General features: G+C 39.2%; 1 protein-coding gene across 1 annotated transcript; it reads right to left on the bottom strand.

The window, feature by feature from the left end:
* Nucleotides 1–6,920: 6,920 nt before the first annotated feature.
* LOC132662340 (tripartite motif-containing protein 64-like) lies at nt 6,921–13,304 on the bottom strand. Its single transcript, XM_081790185.1, has 6 exons — nt 12,893–13,304; nt 12,232–12,327; nt 10,845–11,075; nt 10,043–10,065; nt 8,748–8,845; nt 6,921–7,623 (listed from the first exon to the last, which is right to left on the bottom strand). Exons 1-6 carry the CDS (start codon nt 13,301–13,303, stop codon nt 7,130–7,132), a joined length of 1,353 nt encoding a protein of 450 aa, XP_081646311.1. The 5' UTR covers nt 13,304; the 3' UTR covers nt 6,921–7,129.
* Between the last annotated feature and the right edge of the window lie 3,864 nt (nt 13,305–17,168).

Here is a 17,168-nt window from a genome sequence, read left to right as displayed (position 1 = left end):
TTGGAAACAGGATTTGATTTCCTGAACTGCTCCTCTGCTTTGTCCATGCCACTAAGGAATTTAGTTCATCTTTCATCTCATTCGTGTTCTTTTGAAACAAGATGCTTTGGGGGCTCAAGTCTTTTCAGTTTATTTACTTATTTACATTTATTACATTTGTAATACATTACAAATATTATATTTATTTACATTGATATAGGAGATTTTGTGTTCTCTTTTGTGTAACAATTCACAATTAAAATGTAAATAAATAAAAGTCTGATGCTTCAGGATGCTTCCCTGATGCACAGAGTCTCCTTGTAAAATGCATAATTGCATTGTATATCAGTCTTCCTGTCAATATTATTAAAGTATTTTAGAATTAAAAAAAAAACTTTAAATAAATAAAGAAGTTTTAATTGATAAGATCTTGGCTCCAGTACAAGGATCTATAAGTTATTCCTTAAGTGGACAGGAGAGAATATACATCACTGAAATATGTCCCATTCTGGGGTGCCTGGGTGGCTCAGTCCGTTAAGCATCTGACTCTTGGTTTCCGTTCAGGTTCAGGTCATGATCTCAACAGTTCCTGAATTGGAACTCCCTCTGTCAGCAGGGAGCCTGCTTTGGGATTCTCTCCCCACTTCCTGATTATGCTGTCTCTTTCTCAAAACAGAACAAAACAAACAAACAATCAAAAAAACTAGTCCCTTCTTAAAATCTCAGGTGATGAAATTGTTTGGAGCAGTTCAGTTACACAGTGATACCTACCACTGAGAAGGGAAAACAAACAGCCTAAAAATTTATAATGTCAAAATTCAAAATCCTGTCCCCTTTCAAAAAGAAAGTTTTTCTTGGAGTCTACTCATAATTATCTTTCTCATTTCTGGAACTTTAGGAACAAGAGAACAAGCTCAGCCTGATATATCAAGTTTGGGCGTGAGTGGCAGCACCAACTCATTTGTTAATTGTAGAAGATACAATTATCCAATTACAGTTTGTTTTTAAATTTTTTTAATGTTTACTTTTGACACACAGAGAGAGACACACACAGAGCGTGAGCAGGGGAGGGACAGAGAGAGAGGGAGACACAGAATCCGAAGCAGGCTCCAGGCTCTGAGCTGTCAGCACAGAGTCTGACGCGGGGCCTGAACTCACAAACTGTGAGATCATGACCTGAGCCGGAAGTTGGTCGCTTAACCGACTGAGCCACTCAGGCACCCCCAAGGCTATGTGTTTTATAAGAGCATTTTCTTTCCACATTTTCTTTCATGTCATTTTTACTTTTTGTTTCATAAGAGAATAAAAATTCTTGCCATATAAAAAAATGTGGCCAGGTAAAGGAATAAATATCTTATTTTCATGGATAAGATACCAAGGAAGTCCCAGATGTTGAGTGTAATAATTGGGAAGTTTTCTAATGGCCTCACTTTGATTTCATTTCAGTCATAAGTAAGTTTCAGGTTATACTAATTCTTTTTTAAAAAATTTTTTTTCTTATGTTTCTTTATTTTTGAGAGGCAGAGAAAGAAAGAACACAAGTGGAGGAGGGGCAGAGAGAGTGAGAGATACAGAATCTGAAGTAGGCTCCAGGCTCTGAGCTGTCAGCACAGAGCCCGACACAGGGCTTGAACTCACGACCCGTGAGATCACGATCTGAGCCAAAGTCGGACGCTCAACTGACTGAACCACCCAGGAGCCCCATCAGGTTATATTAATTCTATATAAGTAATCAAACCTAAGAGGTAGATAGAATGAATGTGATAAACATCTCCAGGACTATCAAGAATAAAATACTTTTGATGTGATGGCTGAGAAAATGTACCAAATAGAAATGCAAACATTCATCAGTTGATGGACATTTAGGCTCTTTACATAATTTGGCTATTGTTGAGAGTGCTGCTATAAATATTGGCGTACAAGTGCCCCTATGCATCAGCACTCCTGTATCCCTTGGGTAAATTCCTAGCAGTGCAATTGCTGGGTCATAGGGTAGATCTGTTTCTAACTTTTTGAGGAAACTCCACACTGTTTTCCGGAGCGGCTGCACCAGTTTGCATTCCCACCAACAGCGTAAGAGGGTTCCCATTTCTCCACATCCTCTCCAGCATCTATAGTCCCCTGATTTGTTCATTTTAGCCACTCTGACTGGCGTGAGGTGGTATCTGAGTGTGGTTTTGATTTGTATTTCCCTGATGAAGAGTGACGTTGAGCATCTTTTCATGTGCCTGTTGGCCATCTGGATGTCTTCTTTAGAGAAGTGTCTATTTATGTTTTCTGCCCATTTTTTCACTGGATTATTAGAAGTTGTGGTTTATATACACAATGGAATACTACGTGACGATGAGAAAGATTGAAATATGACCTTTTGTAGCAACGTGGATGGAACTGGAGAGTGTTATGTTAAGTGAAATAAGTCATACAGAGACAGATACCATATGTTTTCACTCCTATGTGGATCCTGAGAAACTTAACAGAAGACCATGGTGGGGGTGGGGGAAGGAAATAAAAATAAAAAAAAGGTTAGAGAGGGAGGGAGCCAAAACATAAGAGATTCTTAAAAACAGAACAAACTGAGGGTTGATGGGGGGTGGGAGGGAGGGAAGGGTAGGTGATGGGAATTGAGGAGGGCACCTGTTGGGATGAGCACGGGGTGTTGTATGGAAACCAATTTGACAATAAATTTCATATTAAAAAAAAAAAGAAATGTAAACTGTCCCATCTTCTAATATCGAAGGCAAATATTGAATGTCTTTAAAGTAGCTAATTCTGCCTGGAGATACAAGAAAATCTGAGAGAAATAAGAAGAATGCTAGCTATAAAATTTTCTTTGAAAAGGAAGAAAACTTAATATTATCAAACTTCAGATGTATTTGCTGTTACTCAGCAAAGTGTTAGCATCTGTAAAAAAATCTCAGGAACCACAGGCAAAAATAGAAAAGGAGTGTTAGACTGAAGCTCCAGCAGATAAGATTATACAATCTGAGATCACTTGGAAAGAGGCAGCAAGTCAGGAAAAAACTCGCAATAGAGTCTCTCTATTAGTCAACACAGTGCTGCATGAAAGATGTGGGAGGGGAAAAAAGTTAACTACAGAATCTGGGTGTTAGGGTGAAAAAATAATGGAACATTTCTGATAACTATTTTCAAAATTTGGAGAATCATTTCTGTCTTAGTCACCCATTTAAGGGAGTAAAAGGCAAAAAAGAGGCTCCTTGTCTCATGGCTCTCAGTTAGCCAGGCTTTGAGTAGGTAAACACTTGTCACTTGGAAAATGTGAAGAGCAGAGTTTATACCTTCTTGAACACTGGACTTGGACCTAACCTTGAACAACACCATATCTCTTTTGTTGAGGCTCCCCTGTGTTTCATTAATCACAACCTTTTGGAATTTCTCTTACTGTGCCAATCATTTCAATATTTTCTTCTGAAACAATAAAAACTGATCTCCTTTTCACTGTGTATCCAGAATTCTTGGACATTTCTCACAGCTTGGTATGCTCCAATGCCTAAGCATAAACCAATAGGAATGGAACACAAGAGCTGTAGAAAACACCAACTCATTTCCTGAAAGTCAGATCCCTTTGCCCCAGATATTTTTTGCAGCTTTCCTGCTGGATGGGACAAGGCCACAAATTGGAATTTTACATACACCTAGATAACAGCCAGTGGTTGACTATGTCAGTCTACCTCTTGACCACCTCTGCTATTTGGGCAGCCATGTGAGAGAGCACATCTTCCAACTCATTTCAATGTGGAGGCTCTTGTTAGATCAGGTTAGTCTATCCCCTAACTGGTCCTAAGAGAGGCTTTCACTTGCACCAACTACCCATGAGAAGTGAACCCTCAATGTCATGGGATTAAGCACATTAGTGATTATGTGGTTGCTTCATATTTCAGTCATTATTTATCCTATGACTGTACTCCAAAGTATTTCTTTCTTAAAAAATTTTTTTACAAGATATAGATATCACATGGTATTATAGAATTCTCTATTCTCTATCATCTGTATTATTTTTTCAAATCTAAACAGGTTTTGTTTTATGCACTGCTTAGAGAAGTTAATACCACTTTATGTTTAGTAAGTAATTTAACACATATGTCAGTTTAGAAACTGATAGTCTCCATTATTCAAAGTGCTATTTCTTGTTTCCCTATCACTTTATCACTTTATGTAGGGTCTTCATCTTCTACTAGATTATATTGATTATCCTAGGGAAATCTCAAAATCAACACTACAGAATAAAATTATGCTGTCGGTATTTCATACCTTAAAATAATGGACTTTTCTTAGTCTATGAATCTGGAAATTAATCTATTTCTTGTCTGTTGTTGACCTTTCCCATTAGTATTTTTTGTCCTATTATGTTAGCTGTATTCTGAAAAATCATGTTTCAATGCTGAAATAATATTTGCTTACATTAACTCTTTTGCTCATTTATCTATTCATGTTTAATTTATTGTATTTTATGGTCTAGGTACTGCATTGAATAGTGGGAATAGAGTTGTAAGTGAGACAAATACTGCCTCTACTCTCTTAGAATTTTCAACCTAATAAGTATCAGTCTAATAAGTTTCAATCTAATAAGTGTCTACCAATTTGATGAAAGTTTGTTGATAATTATAATAAGGTAATATAATATGCTTAGAGGGTATGGAACAAGAGGAACTACCCTGATCTGTGGAGTCAGAAGGACTTCCCTAAAAAGCTTTTGTTTCAGTCAAGATTCGATGAATGACTAAGGTTTAGAGGAATGATAATGCCTGTCAGATACTTGGATTTATCCAACTAGGTCAGCCTTGAAGAGAAGATTAAGCATCACTCCTTTTGCATACTAAGCTGAGATATATACCACTTCATTTCTTCTACCCCAATCTTGTTCAAACATGCAAGTAAAACACATTGCTCACAATGCAGAGGAGCCTTGAAAACATTATGTGAATGTTTACAAAATACAAAAATAAAAATACAAAAAGCCACATGCTGTGTGTGACTGACTTTGCATGAAATGTATATGATAGACAAATCCATACAGACTGAAAGGAGAGTTGAGGTTGACAAGAGATGAGAGGGTGAAAAGGGAGTAAGTATTAAAGGGTATTTATTTCTTTTGGGGGTGATGGAAATGTCCTGGGATTAAATCGTTATGATAGTTGTACAACTCTTGGGATATTACTAAAAGCCACTGAATTATGTACTTTATAATTTTTGAAAGAAAGAGAGGGGGAGGGGCAGATAGAGATGGAGAGACAGAGAATCCTAAGCAAGCTCCACGTTGTCAGCACGAAGCCCCATGTGGCCTCAATTTCACAAACCGTGAGATCGTGACCTGAGCCGAAATCAAGAGTAGGACGGGTAACCGACTGAGTCACCCAGGTGCCTCTGAATTATGTATATACTTTAGAGGAATGACTTTTATGGTATGTAAATTTCATCTTACTAAAACTGTTATTAAAAAAAGAAGAAGAAAAGGCTGGCACAAGAACAGACACTCAGATCAACAGAACAGAACAGAGAGCCCAGAAATGGACCCATAAACGTGTGGCCAACTAATCTTTGACAAAGCAGGAAAGAATATCAAATGGAATAAACACAGTATCTTCAGCAGGTGGTGCTGTGAAAACTGGACAGCGATGTGCAGAAGAATGAACCTGGACCAGCTTCTTACACCATAATCAAAAATAAACTCAAGATGGCTGAAAGACCTAAATGTGTGACAGGAAGCCATCAAAATCCTCGAGGAGAAAGCAGGCAAAAACCTCTTTGACCTTGGCCACAGCAACTTCTTACTCAACACATCTCTGGAGGCAAGGGAAACAAAAGCAAAAATGAACTACTGGGACCTCATCAAAATAAAAAGCTTCTGCACAGCAAAGGAAACAAACAGCAAAACTAAAAGGCAACTGACAGAATGGGAGAAGATATTTGCAAATGACATATCAGATAAAAGGTTAGTATCCAAAATCTGTAAAGAACTTATCAAACTCAACACCCAAAAAACAAATAATCCAGTGAAGAAATGGGCAAAAGACATGAATAGACACTTCTCCAAAGCAGACATCCAGATGGCCAACTGACACATGAAAAAATGCTCCACATCATTCATCATCAGGGAAATACAAACCAAAACCACCATGAGATACCACCTGACACCTGTCAGAATGGTTAACATTAACAACTCAGGCCACAACAGATGTTGGCGAGGATGTGGAGAAAGAGGATCTCTTTTGCATTGTTGGTGGGAATGCAAGCTGGTGCAGCCACTCTGGGAAACAGTATGGAGGTTTCTCAAAAAACTAAAAATAGAACTACCCTGCGACCCAGCAATTGCAATACTAGGCATTTATCCAAGGGATACAAGTGTGATGTTTTGAAGGGACACATTCACCCCCATGCACTATCAACAGTAACCAAAGTACGGGAAGAGCCCAAATGTCCATCCATGGATGAATGGATAAGGAAGATGTGGTATATATACATATATATACAATGGAGTATTACTTGGCAATCAAAAAGAATGAAATCATGCCATTTGCAATGAGGTGGATGGAACTGGAGGGTATTATGTATGCTAAGTGAAATTAGTCAGAGAAACACAAAAATAATATTACTTCACTCATATGAGGACTTGAAGAGACAAAACAGATGAACATGAGGGAAGGGAAACAAAAATAATATAAAAACAGGGAGGGGGACAAAACAGAAGAGAATCATAAATATGGAGAACAAACTGAGGGTTCCGGGAATGGTTGTGGGAGGGGGGGATGGGCTAAATGGGGGAAGGGGCACTAAGGAATCTACTCCTGAAATCATTGTTGCACTATATGCTAACTAATTTGTATGTAAATTTAAAAAAATAAAAAATAAAACAAAAATAAAAATAAAGAAAGAAAGAAAGAAATGAAGGCATTGATTATATTCCAGAAAATGCTCCAAAATAAACAATTTTTTATTGAAAGAAAATTTAATACACAAATTTATATAGTCAACATAGTTAATGCCATTTTATAAACGTACAATGATTCTGTTCCCTTAAGTCAGTGTGCTCAAAGACCCTTATTATCCTGTTGTTTTACATGAAAAGATTTCATGATAGGAATTTCCTCAGACATGGGAATTCATCAAATAAATGCTCACAAAACTTGTTTTTTCAGAGGGAACCAAAGCAAAGGAATGGCTTCAGAGGGAAAGAGAAGGAGGAAGGAAGGAAACTGTATATGAGGGAACTTTTGCAAACATCATAGAAGCTCACAGTTCCATTGTCATAATCCAGAAATACTCCAATCTGACCCAGAGGCCTTTCCACATACTGAATTAAGGGCGGGGAGTTGGTGGAGAGACTATAACGATTGTGTATCTTCAAAGAAAACAGAAGAAATGCTGCCTCAGGATCACTAATGATATCAATATCACTCATCAAGGAATATTTACAGACTCCCAGAATCCAATTTGGGGAGCATGTGACATCCACCTCCCAGTAATGTTTACCAGAGGTGAAGACCTGAGGTCCCCAGGCTGCCAAGCTTGCCAGGCTCTCAGGCTCTCTGTACACACCAGGATGGGTGACTCCAAACATCACACTTCCAGCATCCTCAGAAACGCACATGTAGCGACCAGTGGCTTCCTGACTCAGCACATTATCCACTACAAAGAGAGGCAAAAATTAGGTCAGTGAATGGGTTTCCATGTCCTGAGGGGCAAAGATTTTCTACCCACCAATGACCTCTTCATTTCCCCTCCTTCAAGGAAATACAAAAGAGTGAAGAGAGTTCAGATGGCTTATCTATGAAGAGCAAGAGTTGTGACTGCCTCTATAGCACAGAAACCCTTCAAATCATACAGAAAAAGGAAAAACATCCAGACATATTGTGAACTGTGTGAAGCAGTCATTTGATGTCAGTCTGGATAATTTGTTTCAGGACACACCTCATTTTTTGTCTTTACTTCAGAAAACTCTTCCTGTGTTGTTTATCTTTAATACTATTTAATAAATAAATAGCACCTAGCTATTATGTGGGTATTGACTGGCATATAACTGGTACCTGTGACATTTTCAAATGTCAAAAATTTTATAGAAATCCATGTATGCTTAGTTTAGAAGCTTCTGAAAAGAATGTTGTGGCTTTACATTATCTGTTCAGACCCTGGATTTAGTCAAATGCCAATTTTAGCCCTCTGCTGTCTAGACCTACTCTCTGTTGTGGGCCCACTCTGTTTCAGCCCTGTTCACACATCCCTTGCCTTTCAGTGGCTTTGAGATTGCTCTCATAACATTAAAATTATTCTGCCAATGACAATTTTGATCTTTCTCTGTCAAAGCTTTCTGATTTTATAAGTAATAAATAGTCTTTGTACAATGCGTGATAAAGGCACTTGGAATATAGAAAAAATTAAAAGCCACCAATGCCATATTTAAAACTTTCAAGACTGGAGTAAACTGAATAAACATACATATTGATTGTTGCTCTGAGAACTAAATATTCTAGCTCTTCATAACTACACGACCAACCTGATTACTCTTCTCTTGCTCTGTTTGTGTCAGAAACTAAAAAATATGTATCGTGCTTTGCATTTTCAGTAAAGTATAAGTTGGAAAATTTAGTCTTTATCATTGTAACATGACTATTTAGAGAGAAAAGAGACAATAAGTTTGGAAAGTCATACACTACCTTCATGTCAGAAAAAAACAAAATTAAAAGAGAAAGGAGAATCATCCCCAAGAACCACTAGAGAAATTGAGGCCTGATTGCCAAAGGGCTGATTCTTACCTCTGAAGTTGTTCAGTATGTCTAGGATTCCTGTGATGCCGTGCGAGGTGAGCTCTGGAATCATGGGCTGAGGCTTTTGCACCTGCACCAATTCAGTCCTGTAAAGAATGACATCAGTTACACTTCTGGGCCAAAGGTCAATCACACTAGATTACAAAAGCAGCAGTGTTTACTCAAAGAGTTTTCATCAGAATTCTCCCATTTTGGTTTGTTGGGAATACATTGTATTCTATGCTCTTGGGAATATGAGAAACGTTACTTTACCTTTTTTTCTAAATTTAAATTATATCAAACTCCAACTTTTCCATTCTTCTCAGATATTATTCTATTTCGCAAATTACTGAGGATCATTCCCTCCCTCTATTCCACCTCAGGCAGAGCAAAGATCCTGAGGTCTTACAGAGAGCACAATGTTCAGGCAAATCCTTTGGGAGGTCGGTCTGCACATAGTCACTAATGATATATTCAGTGTCTAAAAGGGGAGGGCCCACTGAGTCAGACAGTTTTGTTCTTTTCTGTCCAGCAAGAGAATCTACTTTCAGCCTGGCAGCTTTGGTCCCCAGGGTCTGACCCCCCTCAATGGGCACCAGGAAGCCATTTCCTGTGAGGCCCTGTCTACCACCGGATGTGTTGTGATGGAATAGGTGAGATCATTACTACTGCTGGGAACAAAATCACACTCCCCTCCTATCCATTCTTGGGGAATATCCGTCTTTCTTGTCTTTTTCACCTCCAACTCTCTAGGGTAGGAACCCCTTCTGTTACACCTTAGAAAAATTCCTTCGGTAAGTTTTACTGTGGTGAGGTGGGAGAGGATTTGGGAGCATTGAGTGGAACAGAGCCCAGAATGTTGCATGGTTTGAAGTATATTTTAATTCATCCACACAAAAAGAAAACTGAGTCCAAGGAGCAGAAGGTCTTTAGGCTTCTTTAAAAAGAAATAGAAAGTAGCCACAGAGGGGCACCTGGGTGGCTCAGTCAGTTAAGCGTCTGACTCTTGGTTTCTACACAGGTCGCAATCTCAGATTGTGGGATTGAGCCCCACACTGGGCTCCATGTTGACAGTGTGGAGCCTGCTTGGGATTCTCTCTCTCCCTCTCTCTCTCTCTCTCCTTCCCCTGCTTGTGTGCTCGCTCTCACTCTCTCAAATATAAATAAATAAGCTTCAACAACAACAAACAACAACAGAAAGTAGCCACAGAGAATGATTTTAAGAGCTCAAAACATGTCCATCCACTTTATCAATAAGAACAAGAGACTTGCTCAGCAATCAGTAACCATTAGTGGAAACTCACCTTTGCAATACATTTCCCAAGTCCTGTAAGGGAAAAAAAAAAGTAATGTTAATCATGAGAGTTTTGTTTTTTTGCTTCTCTAAGTATTCTTGTTTGTTTGCTTAAATAATGTATTTTTTTCTCTCATTCCCCTCTAAGGAACAATCAGAGACTACCTTAATAGAACCTAAACTAAAGCATGACAGAGTTCCTCAGGATATATTAAGGAAAGAAGGAGGTCAGGAAGGGGCTGTGCAGAGATGCAACACGATCTAGGTTTCCACTGTCACTCAGAGCCCAGTCTTATTCCCAAGAAGAGATCTGATCATTTGCGATAACAATGAAAGTAAAACAGAGAAATTACATTTTAAAAAGTTTTGGAGTGCAGTAAAATTGATTGCCAAATTCTACAACCCTTGCCTAGGCAGAGGGCAAAATCTCAGTGTCTTCAGCAAGTTATTTCTGGAGTGGGGGAAACAGAGAGTGACAATGGATTAGGGGAACATAAATTGAGAATTACTCCAACATAGCTAACCTTCCTCTGGTTATAAGGTTTTTCTGATTTTGGATCATTTATCCATGTGATTAGTACTTCTGATTACACAGCAATAATTTTGCCGTAGGTTAGCTCCTATATGGGAAAAAGTCTCCCAAAGATTACCAGGATATGAAGAAATAAATGGTTGGACAAACAGAATGATGGGAGTCAATAAGCATCATGACTTTGCTGAGAGTAACGGTATATGCTGTTAGCATTTCAATGTCATGGCAACGTTGCCCAAAAAAGGATTCCTGTCTCTGAGGATGAACCCTGCCTTCTCACCTGGAGCAGCTCCAGGTCAGGCTTGTGGCACATCTCAGTCAGCTCTTTGTACATTTCTTTCAGGCTTGCTTTCTGTTGGGTTATTCTGAATGCACTTTCCTGGAGTTGTTGCAAAATCTCCTCCGCCTCCTTCTCCAGTGTCTCCAGATGGAGTTGCTCCTCCTCGCGGAGAAACAGATGCATCTTCTGATACTGCATTTTGATCATCACCTTCCTTAAAAGCACATAGTCCTGAGGAGATGGTAGGTGTAAAGGGTTAGCCTCACTCGCAACAGAAAACCTCAACCTTCAAATCCTATTTCCTTGGTGTCATTGAGAAAGTACTTGACAAACTTCATACCTCATATCTCCAAACATCTGGAATATTTGCTAGTCCTTTATGTTCACCCTTTGTCTATGTTCTTAGATGCCTTCCCTGTTCAAATCAAGCTCTCTAAGAGGTCCCAGGCTCTCTTGCTGTGATGGTCCATCAATTATTTCCTCTCTTACCTGAACCTCCTTTTCTTTTGTTCCTTTGTCTGATTTTTCTAAATGTTTAAAAATCCTTATGTATACACCACACTTTACAGATCTTTAAATTCTCTACTTTTCCTCTCGGTGCTACCCTATGGCTCTCCTCTTCTTCACAGCCAAATTCATTGCAATGTTTTATTTTATTTTTAAGTTTATTTATTTTGAGAGAGAGAGAGAGAGCATGCAGGAGCAGGGGAAGGGCAGAGAGAGAAGGAGAGAATCCCCAGCAGGCTCTGCACTTTCAGCATAGAGCCTGATGCGATCTTACAAATCAAGAGATTATGACCTGAGCTAAAATCAAGAGTTGGATGCTTGGGGTGCCTGGGTGGCTCACTCGGTTAAGCATCCAACTTCGGATCAGGTCATGATCTCATGGTTCATGAGTTCCAGCCCCACGTCGGACTCTGTGCTGACAGCTCGGAACCTGGAGCCTGCTTCGAATTCTGTGTCTCCCTCTCCCTTTGCCCCTCCCCTGCTAGCTAGCACTCTCTCTCTCTCTCTCTCTCTCTCTCTCTCTCTCAAATAAATAAATATTTTAAAAAATTAAGAAAAAAAGAGTTGGACGCTTAACCAACTGAGTCACCAGGCACCCCTATTACAATGTTTTCTTAAACTTAGTGTCTGAGGAGGTTTATCTAAACCTGTAGGGTTGGACTAGGAATATCTCGCATGCCCTGGGTATCCCATATACCAGAATTCTTTGCACTAGCTTTTATTGGCCTGTATATCTGTGATTACTGATCTATCATTTGAAACCATTACTTTTTCATGGAAAAAAAAATGATCCTTTAATTGGCAACTTAAATGTAGCCAAAAATCTAAACCACCATTATGTCAATCTGCGTAAAAACAGATAGAACATTTTCATTCTTACCTCAAATGACTGGATTTTGTTAGCTTCTTGATTCAGATCATTTTGCATTTCTTGAGTCATGTTCCATAAAGAGCCCATTCTCTTCAGAAGTTTCTCCTGCAAAATAACCATGAGCTTTAGCAACACAGAAGATAATATTATAGATTTCATCCCCTTATCTATGGGAAAGGTCAGTGGCTGAGAAACCAGTAATCTTGAGTTAGCATGGAGTGGCCAGATTTCTCTGCATTATCTAATTTGATTCTAATATTTGTGATATCAGAGGTGACAAACGTAATAGAGATTTGAGGGTAGTCTATAGATAATATTATCCATTTCCTGAGAAACTGGCACTCAAATTTTTATATAACCTGACTATGAAGGCATCAAGCTTGCATCAGAAGCCAGTGTTCCTGGTAGTAGCCACTTACCCCACAATTACATCAAACATACAGATTTGGACAATGTTTCTAAGGAAATTTCCCTTATTAAAGGCTCAACGTAGCTATGATTATAGCGTCAAAGTTGGTCAACACACTGAAAGGATATTGGTCTTGGTATTTATATTGAAAAATCACCACCATCACTATCTCCACTCACATCAACTTCATGATCATTTTCCTCATCTTTCTCTCGGACTTAGAAGCCTATGAGTCCAAACTGCTCTAGAGCCATCACTTACCCTGTATTCCTCAGCAGCCCACTGGACTGGACTGTGGCCATGAGCCACATGCTCCGGTGTTTCAGAGCAGAGCCCACACAGCAGGCTCTTGTCAGCCTCACAGAAGAACTCCTTTGCTTTCTTGTGTATCACACAGATCTGCTCATTGGAGCTGTTGGCGTGGTAAACTCTGGCCCGTCTGGCAAGGGATGCCAGTTTCTTGAGCGCAATATTGGTTTTGAAGTCTGATTTCTCTGAAATTCCCCTGCACTCAGGGCAGGACATTAGGGTCTGGGCTTCCTCCCAGCAGAGGTGCAGGCAGGGACTGCAAAAGCTGTGCCCACAGTCAATGGTGACAGGGTCTATGTAGTAGTTCATACAAATGGAGCAGATGAGTTCATTCTGCAAAGCTTGCAAGGTGTCCAAATCCATATTTCTGTACATCTTTAAAAAGAGAGAGAGAGAGAGAGAGAGAGAGAAAGTCATTCTTCTGTCCTGATGAGGCGGGGGAAAGCCTTTAGACAAAAGCTTGTCTGCTTGAGCTCTATCTAATCCACCTATTAATTTAACTCCAGCACAAAGGGAGGCATGGTAGATATAGATACGTTGGGTTTATGCTATGCTACAAATGAAAAAATGGGACAAAAGTGTCCTCACCATCTTTTTGGTTTCAAATAGACAGTGTTCTTGGGGCTTCTGGGTGGCTCAGTTGGTCAAGCATCTGACTTTGGTTCAGGTCATGATCTTACGGTCTGTGAACTCAAACCCCGTGTAGGGCTCTGTGCTGACAGCTCAGAGCCTGGGTCTACTTCAGATTCTGTGTTCCTCCCTCTCTCTCTGCCCCTTCCCCACTCACACTCTGTCTCTGCCTCTCAAAAATAAATAAATGTCAAATAGTCAATTTCCCAATCAGAGCTAAACTACTGCCCCTCAAAGACTGGGACAGGGAGTGAAAGGATAATTACAGAGTTACATTTCCTAGCTGATTGGTGCAGAAGCCTATATAGAATCTCAATCTCCCCCTCTCCCCACCCTGACTCTCTCTCTCTGCATGTGTTTCTCTCTCTCTTCATGACTGTAACACAGGCACACATATACACACAGACACTTCATCTCTCTGCTAACAGCCTCCATGTATACTGTCTCCAAACTGACAGGTGTACTTTTCTAAAAATAAATAAAACTGATTAGGTTTAATTTAAGCTTGTTTAATTTAATCAGTGTTGCCTTCAACTTTGACTCCTGCAACTGTAAGCAGTTGAATTTGTGCTTCTAACTTTAATAGCAAAACTCCTCCTTTCAGGAAATAAAGTCTAGGGGCGCCTGGGTGGCTCAGTCGGTTAAGCATCCGACTTCGGCTCAGGTCATGATCTCGCAGTTTATGAGTTTGAGCCTCACATCAGGCTTTGTGCTGGCAGCTCCGAGCCTAGAGCCTAGAGCCTGCTTCAGGTTCTGTGTCTCCCTCCCCCTCTGCCCCTCCCCCACTCATGTTCTGTCTTTCTCTCTCCCACAAAAATAAATAAATATTAAAAAAAATTTTTTTTGTAAAGGAAATAAAGTGTAAAAATTATCTTTTATTTCTAGTTTGGAAAATGATTTTTCCCAGAGTCAGTTCAGATCATCAGAACATCTTCACATCTTGAACTGGTGAACGTTCAAGCCACAGTGCTAACGAGCAATGATTAATCTTTTTTTTTTTTTTTTTTTAACAAACAAAAAAGGGAATAAGTATTTGGATTTCCTTTTTGCACTAGAAAGTACAGAGATGTAGTTAAGAGGAGCATGATCAGTTCATCTGTATTTTTGGTATTTCCCCATGGTGATCAATGCCACTTCTTGGGGGTCCTTACCCATTGGTAAGAGCCTTTTAAATCTAGTCTGCAAACTGAAGGTTTTAGAAGGAGAGCATAGTAGGACTTTTACAAAAAAGGGTCTCTAACCAATTCAGCACACTAAACTTTCATGTTGATGGCTACAAAGACTATTACATATATACATTATGTTGAACATTTCAGGTGCTTTATGAGTTCCGAAATTGCATAAAAACTGCATAAATCTCTAAGACCTAAAAAAAACTTAGTAACACATAAGATAATAGAATAAAAAATAATCGGGGCGCTGGGGCGCCTGGGTGCCTCAGTTGGTTGAATAGCCGACTTCAGCTCAGGTCATGATCTTGCAGTCCTGAGTTTGAGCCCCGCGTCAAGCTCTGTGCTGACAGCTCAGAGCCTGGAGCCTGCTTCAGATTCTGTGTCTCCCTCTCTCTCTACCCCTCCCCCATTCATGCTCTGTCTCTCTCTGCCTTTCAAAAATTAATAAATGCTAAAAAGAAACAAAAAATAAAACAAATAAAACTTAAAAAAAAAATAATCGGGGCGCCTGGGTAGCTCAGTCAGTTAAGCATCCGACTTAGGCTCATGTCATGATCTGACAGTTCATGAGTCCGTGCCCCACACTGGACTCTGTGCTGACAGTTTGGAGCCTGGAGCCTGCTTCAGATTCTGTGTCTCCTTCTCTCCATCAGTCCCCCCACTTGGACTCTGTCTCTCTCTCTCTGTCAAATATGAACATTAAAAAAAAATTTTTAAGTAAAAAAAAGAATAAAAAATCATCAATTTAATATAATAAATATTATTATATTACAAATGCTCTAGTTACACAGATATTTTAAATCTTGATGTCATTTTAAATAACTAGGAAAGCTGTTTTTCTGCTTAGACAAGACCCAACCAGGACAACAGCTAAATTGAAAGTATTTGTAGAGGAGAAAGTAGGCATGAAGATATTTACTGTAAATTCCATACTCACCAGGGTCTACTGAGTGGTCTTACCTCTGGAAGCTCTGGAAGGTCTGGAAGGTCTGCTGCTATCAGGGTCAGTAGGAACTCTCTGCTCCCTGAAGCCTGGAAGCTGCAAACTCAGCCAGTCTTCCCTGTAAAAGAAGTCCTCTCTGGACAGACGGGCTTTTTATATGGTCAGTCTCACCTAAGGTCACGCCTACTTCTTGAGATTGGCTATTGTCTTCAGAAAGAATCGGAAGTGGCTGATTAGATAACACAGAAAGGTATAAAAATGGCTTATTAGGGTTTACAGCATCTAGAGAACAACCCTTGAGAACTAATGCCCTAACAGAATCTGGACTTGTTTTGGGGTATGATGGAAGAAAGTTGAACTTGCACAAGTTGTTCAAAAAGACATTCAAGTTTTTATTTAAGTTCTACTTAGTTAACATGTATGGTAAAATTGGTTTCAGGTGTAGAATTCAGAGTGATTCGTCATTTACATACAACACCCAGTGCTCATCATAGCAAATGCTCTTCTTAATACCCATCACCCATCTAGCCCATCCCCCACCCACCTCCCTCCAGCAACGCTCAGTTTGTTCTCTATCTCTTACAGTTTGTTTCCCACTCCTGCCTCTTTCTCTCTTTATTTTTCCTTCCCCTTTGCTCCTCTGTTTTGTGTCTTAAATCCCACATATGAGTGAAATCATGTAGTATTTTATTTGTCTTTCTCTGACTGACTTATTTCACTTAGCAGAATATACTGTAGCTCCATCCATGTCATTTTAAATGGCAAGATTTCATTCTTTTTGATTGACATCACTTTTTTTAATGTTTGTGTATTTATTTAGAGAGAGAGAAAGAGCATGAGTGGGGGAGGGGTAGAAAGAGAGGGACAGAGAGAATCCCAGGCAGACTCCATGCTCAGCGCAGAGCGCCACATAGGGCTCCATCTCATGACCACAAGATCACGACCTGAGCTGACATCAAGAGTTGGAGACTTAACGAACTGAGCCATCCAGGCGCCTCTGACCTCACAATTTTTAAAACTTGTTTTCTTACTCTACTTTTTAAATTTCTAATTGCTAAGTAAACTCCAGCTATTGTTTATCTGATTATGTTAAAGCAATCAAACATTAAATGGAAAAACCAACGCATCTGAACTGTGCAACTTTCTCATAAAAATATTTAAAAAGGGCACGTAGGCATTTCAATTGGGTTTTAAATAATTGTATATGTTATAGTTGGTGGAATTAACTCTGCTAGTGTTTTTCATACCTGAAATATTTGATGACTATTTTTTTAATGACTGGTTCATGTAAAAATAAAATCTATTTTGTGGACTTATGTATCTTGGCGAATAATTTTAAACCAAATACTTTGTGTATTTGTGTGTGTGTGTGCACACTTATATTATCATATAAGGTGATAATACCTATTTACACAAAAATTATGTGCAGAATTATCTTTAATAACATGCATAAAATAAAAATACTTATAAAATATAAATTTTA

The sequence above is a fragment of the Panthera onca genome, chromosome D1, assembly GCF_046562875.1.
Source record: "Panthera onca isolate mPanOnc1 chromosome D1, mPanOnc1 haplotype 2, whole genome shotgun sequence".
Taxonomy (NCBI): domain Eukaryota; kingdom Metazoa; phylum Chordata; class Mammalia; order Carnivora; family Felidae; genus Panthera; species Panthera onca.
Note: the sequence above shows the minus strand (reverse complement) of the source record. Positions and strands in the feature narration are given on the sequence as shown.

What these genes read in the sequence shown, in the direction of transcription:
- LOC132662340 (XM_081790185.1), bottom strand. Translation starts at nt 13,303, where the DNA reads ATGGATTTGGACACCTTGCAAGCTTTGCAGAATGAACTCATCTGCTCC. An exon ending in CTGACCTGGAGCTGCTCCAG is followed by an intron (nt 10,066 to 10,844) that starts GTGAGAAGGCAG and finishes TTTCCCTTACAG; the next exon opens with GACTTGGGAAATGTATTGCA. An exon ending in TTGGGAAATGTATTGCAAAG is followed by an intron (nt 8,846 to 10,042) that starts GTGAGTTTCCAC and finishes CATTCTTTACAG; the next exon opens with GACTGAATTGGTGCAGGTGC.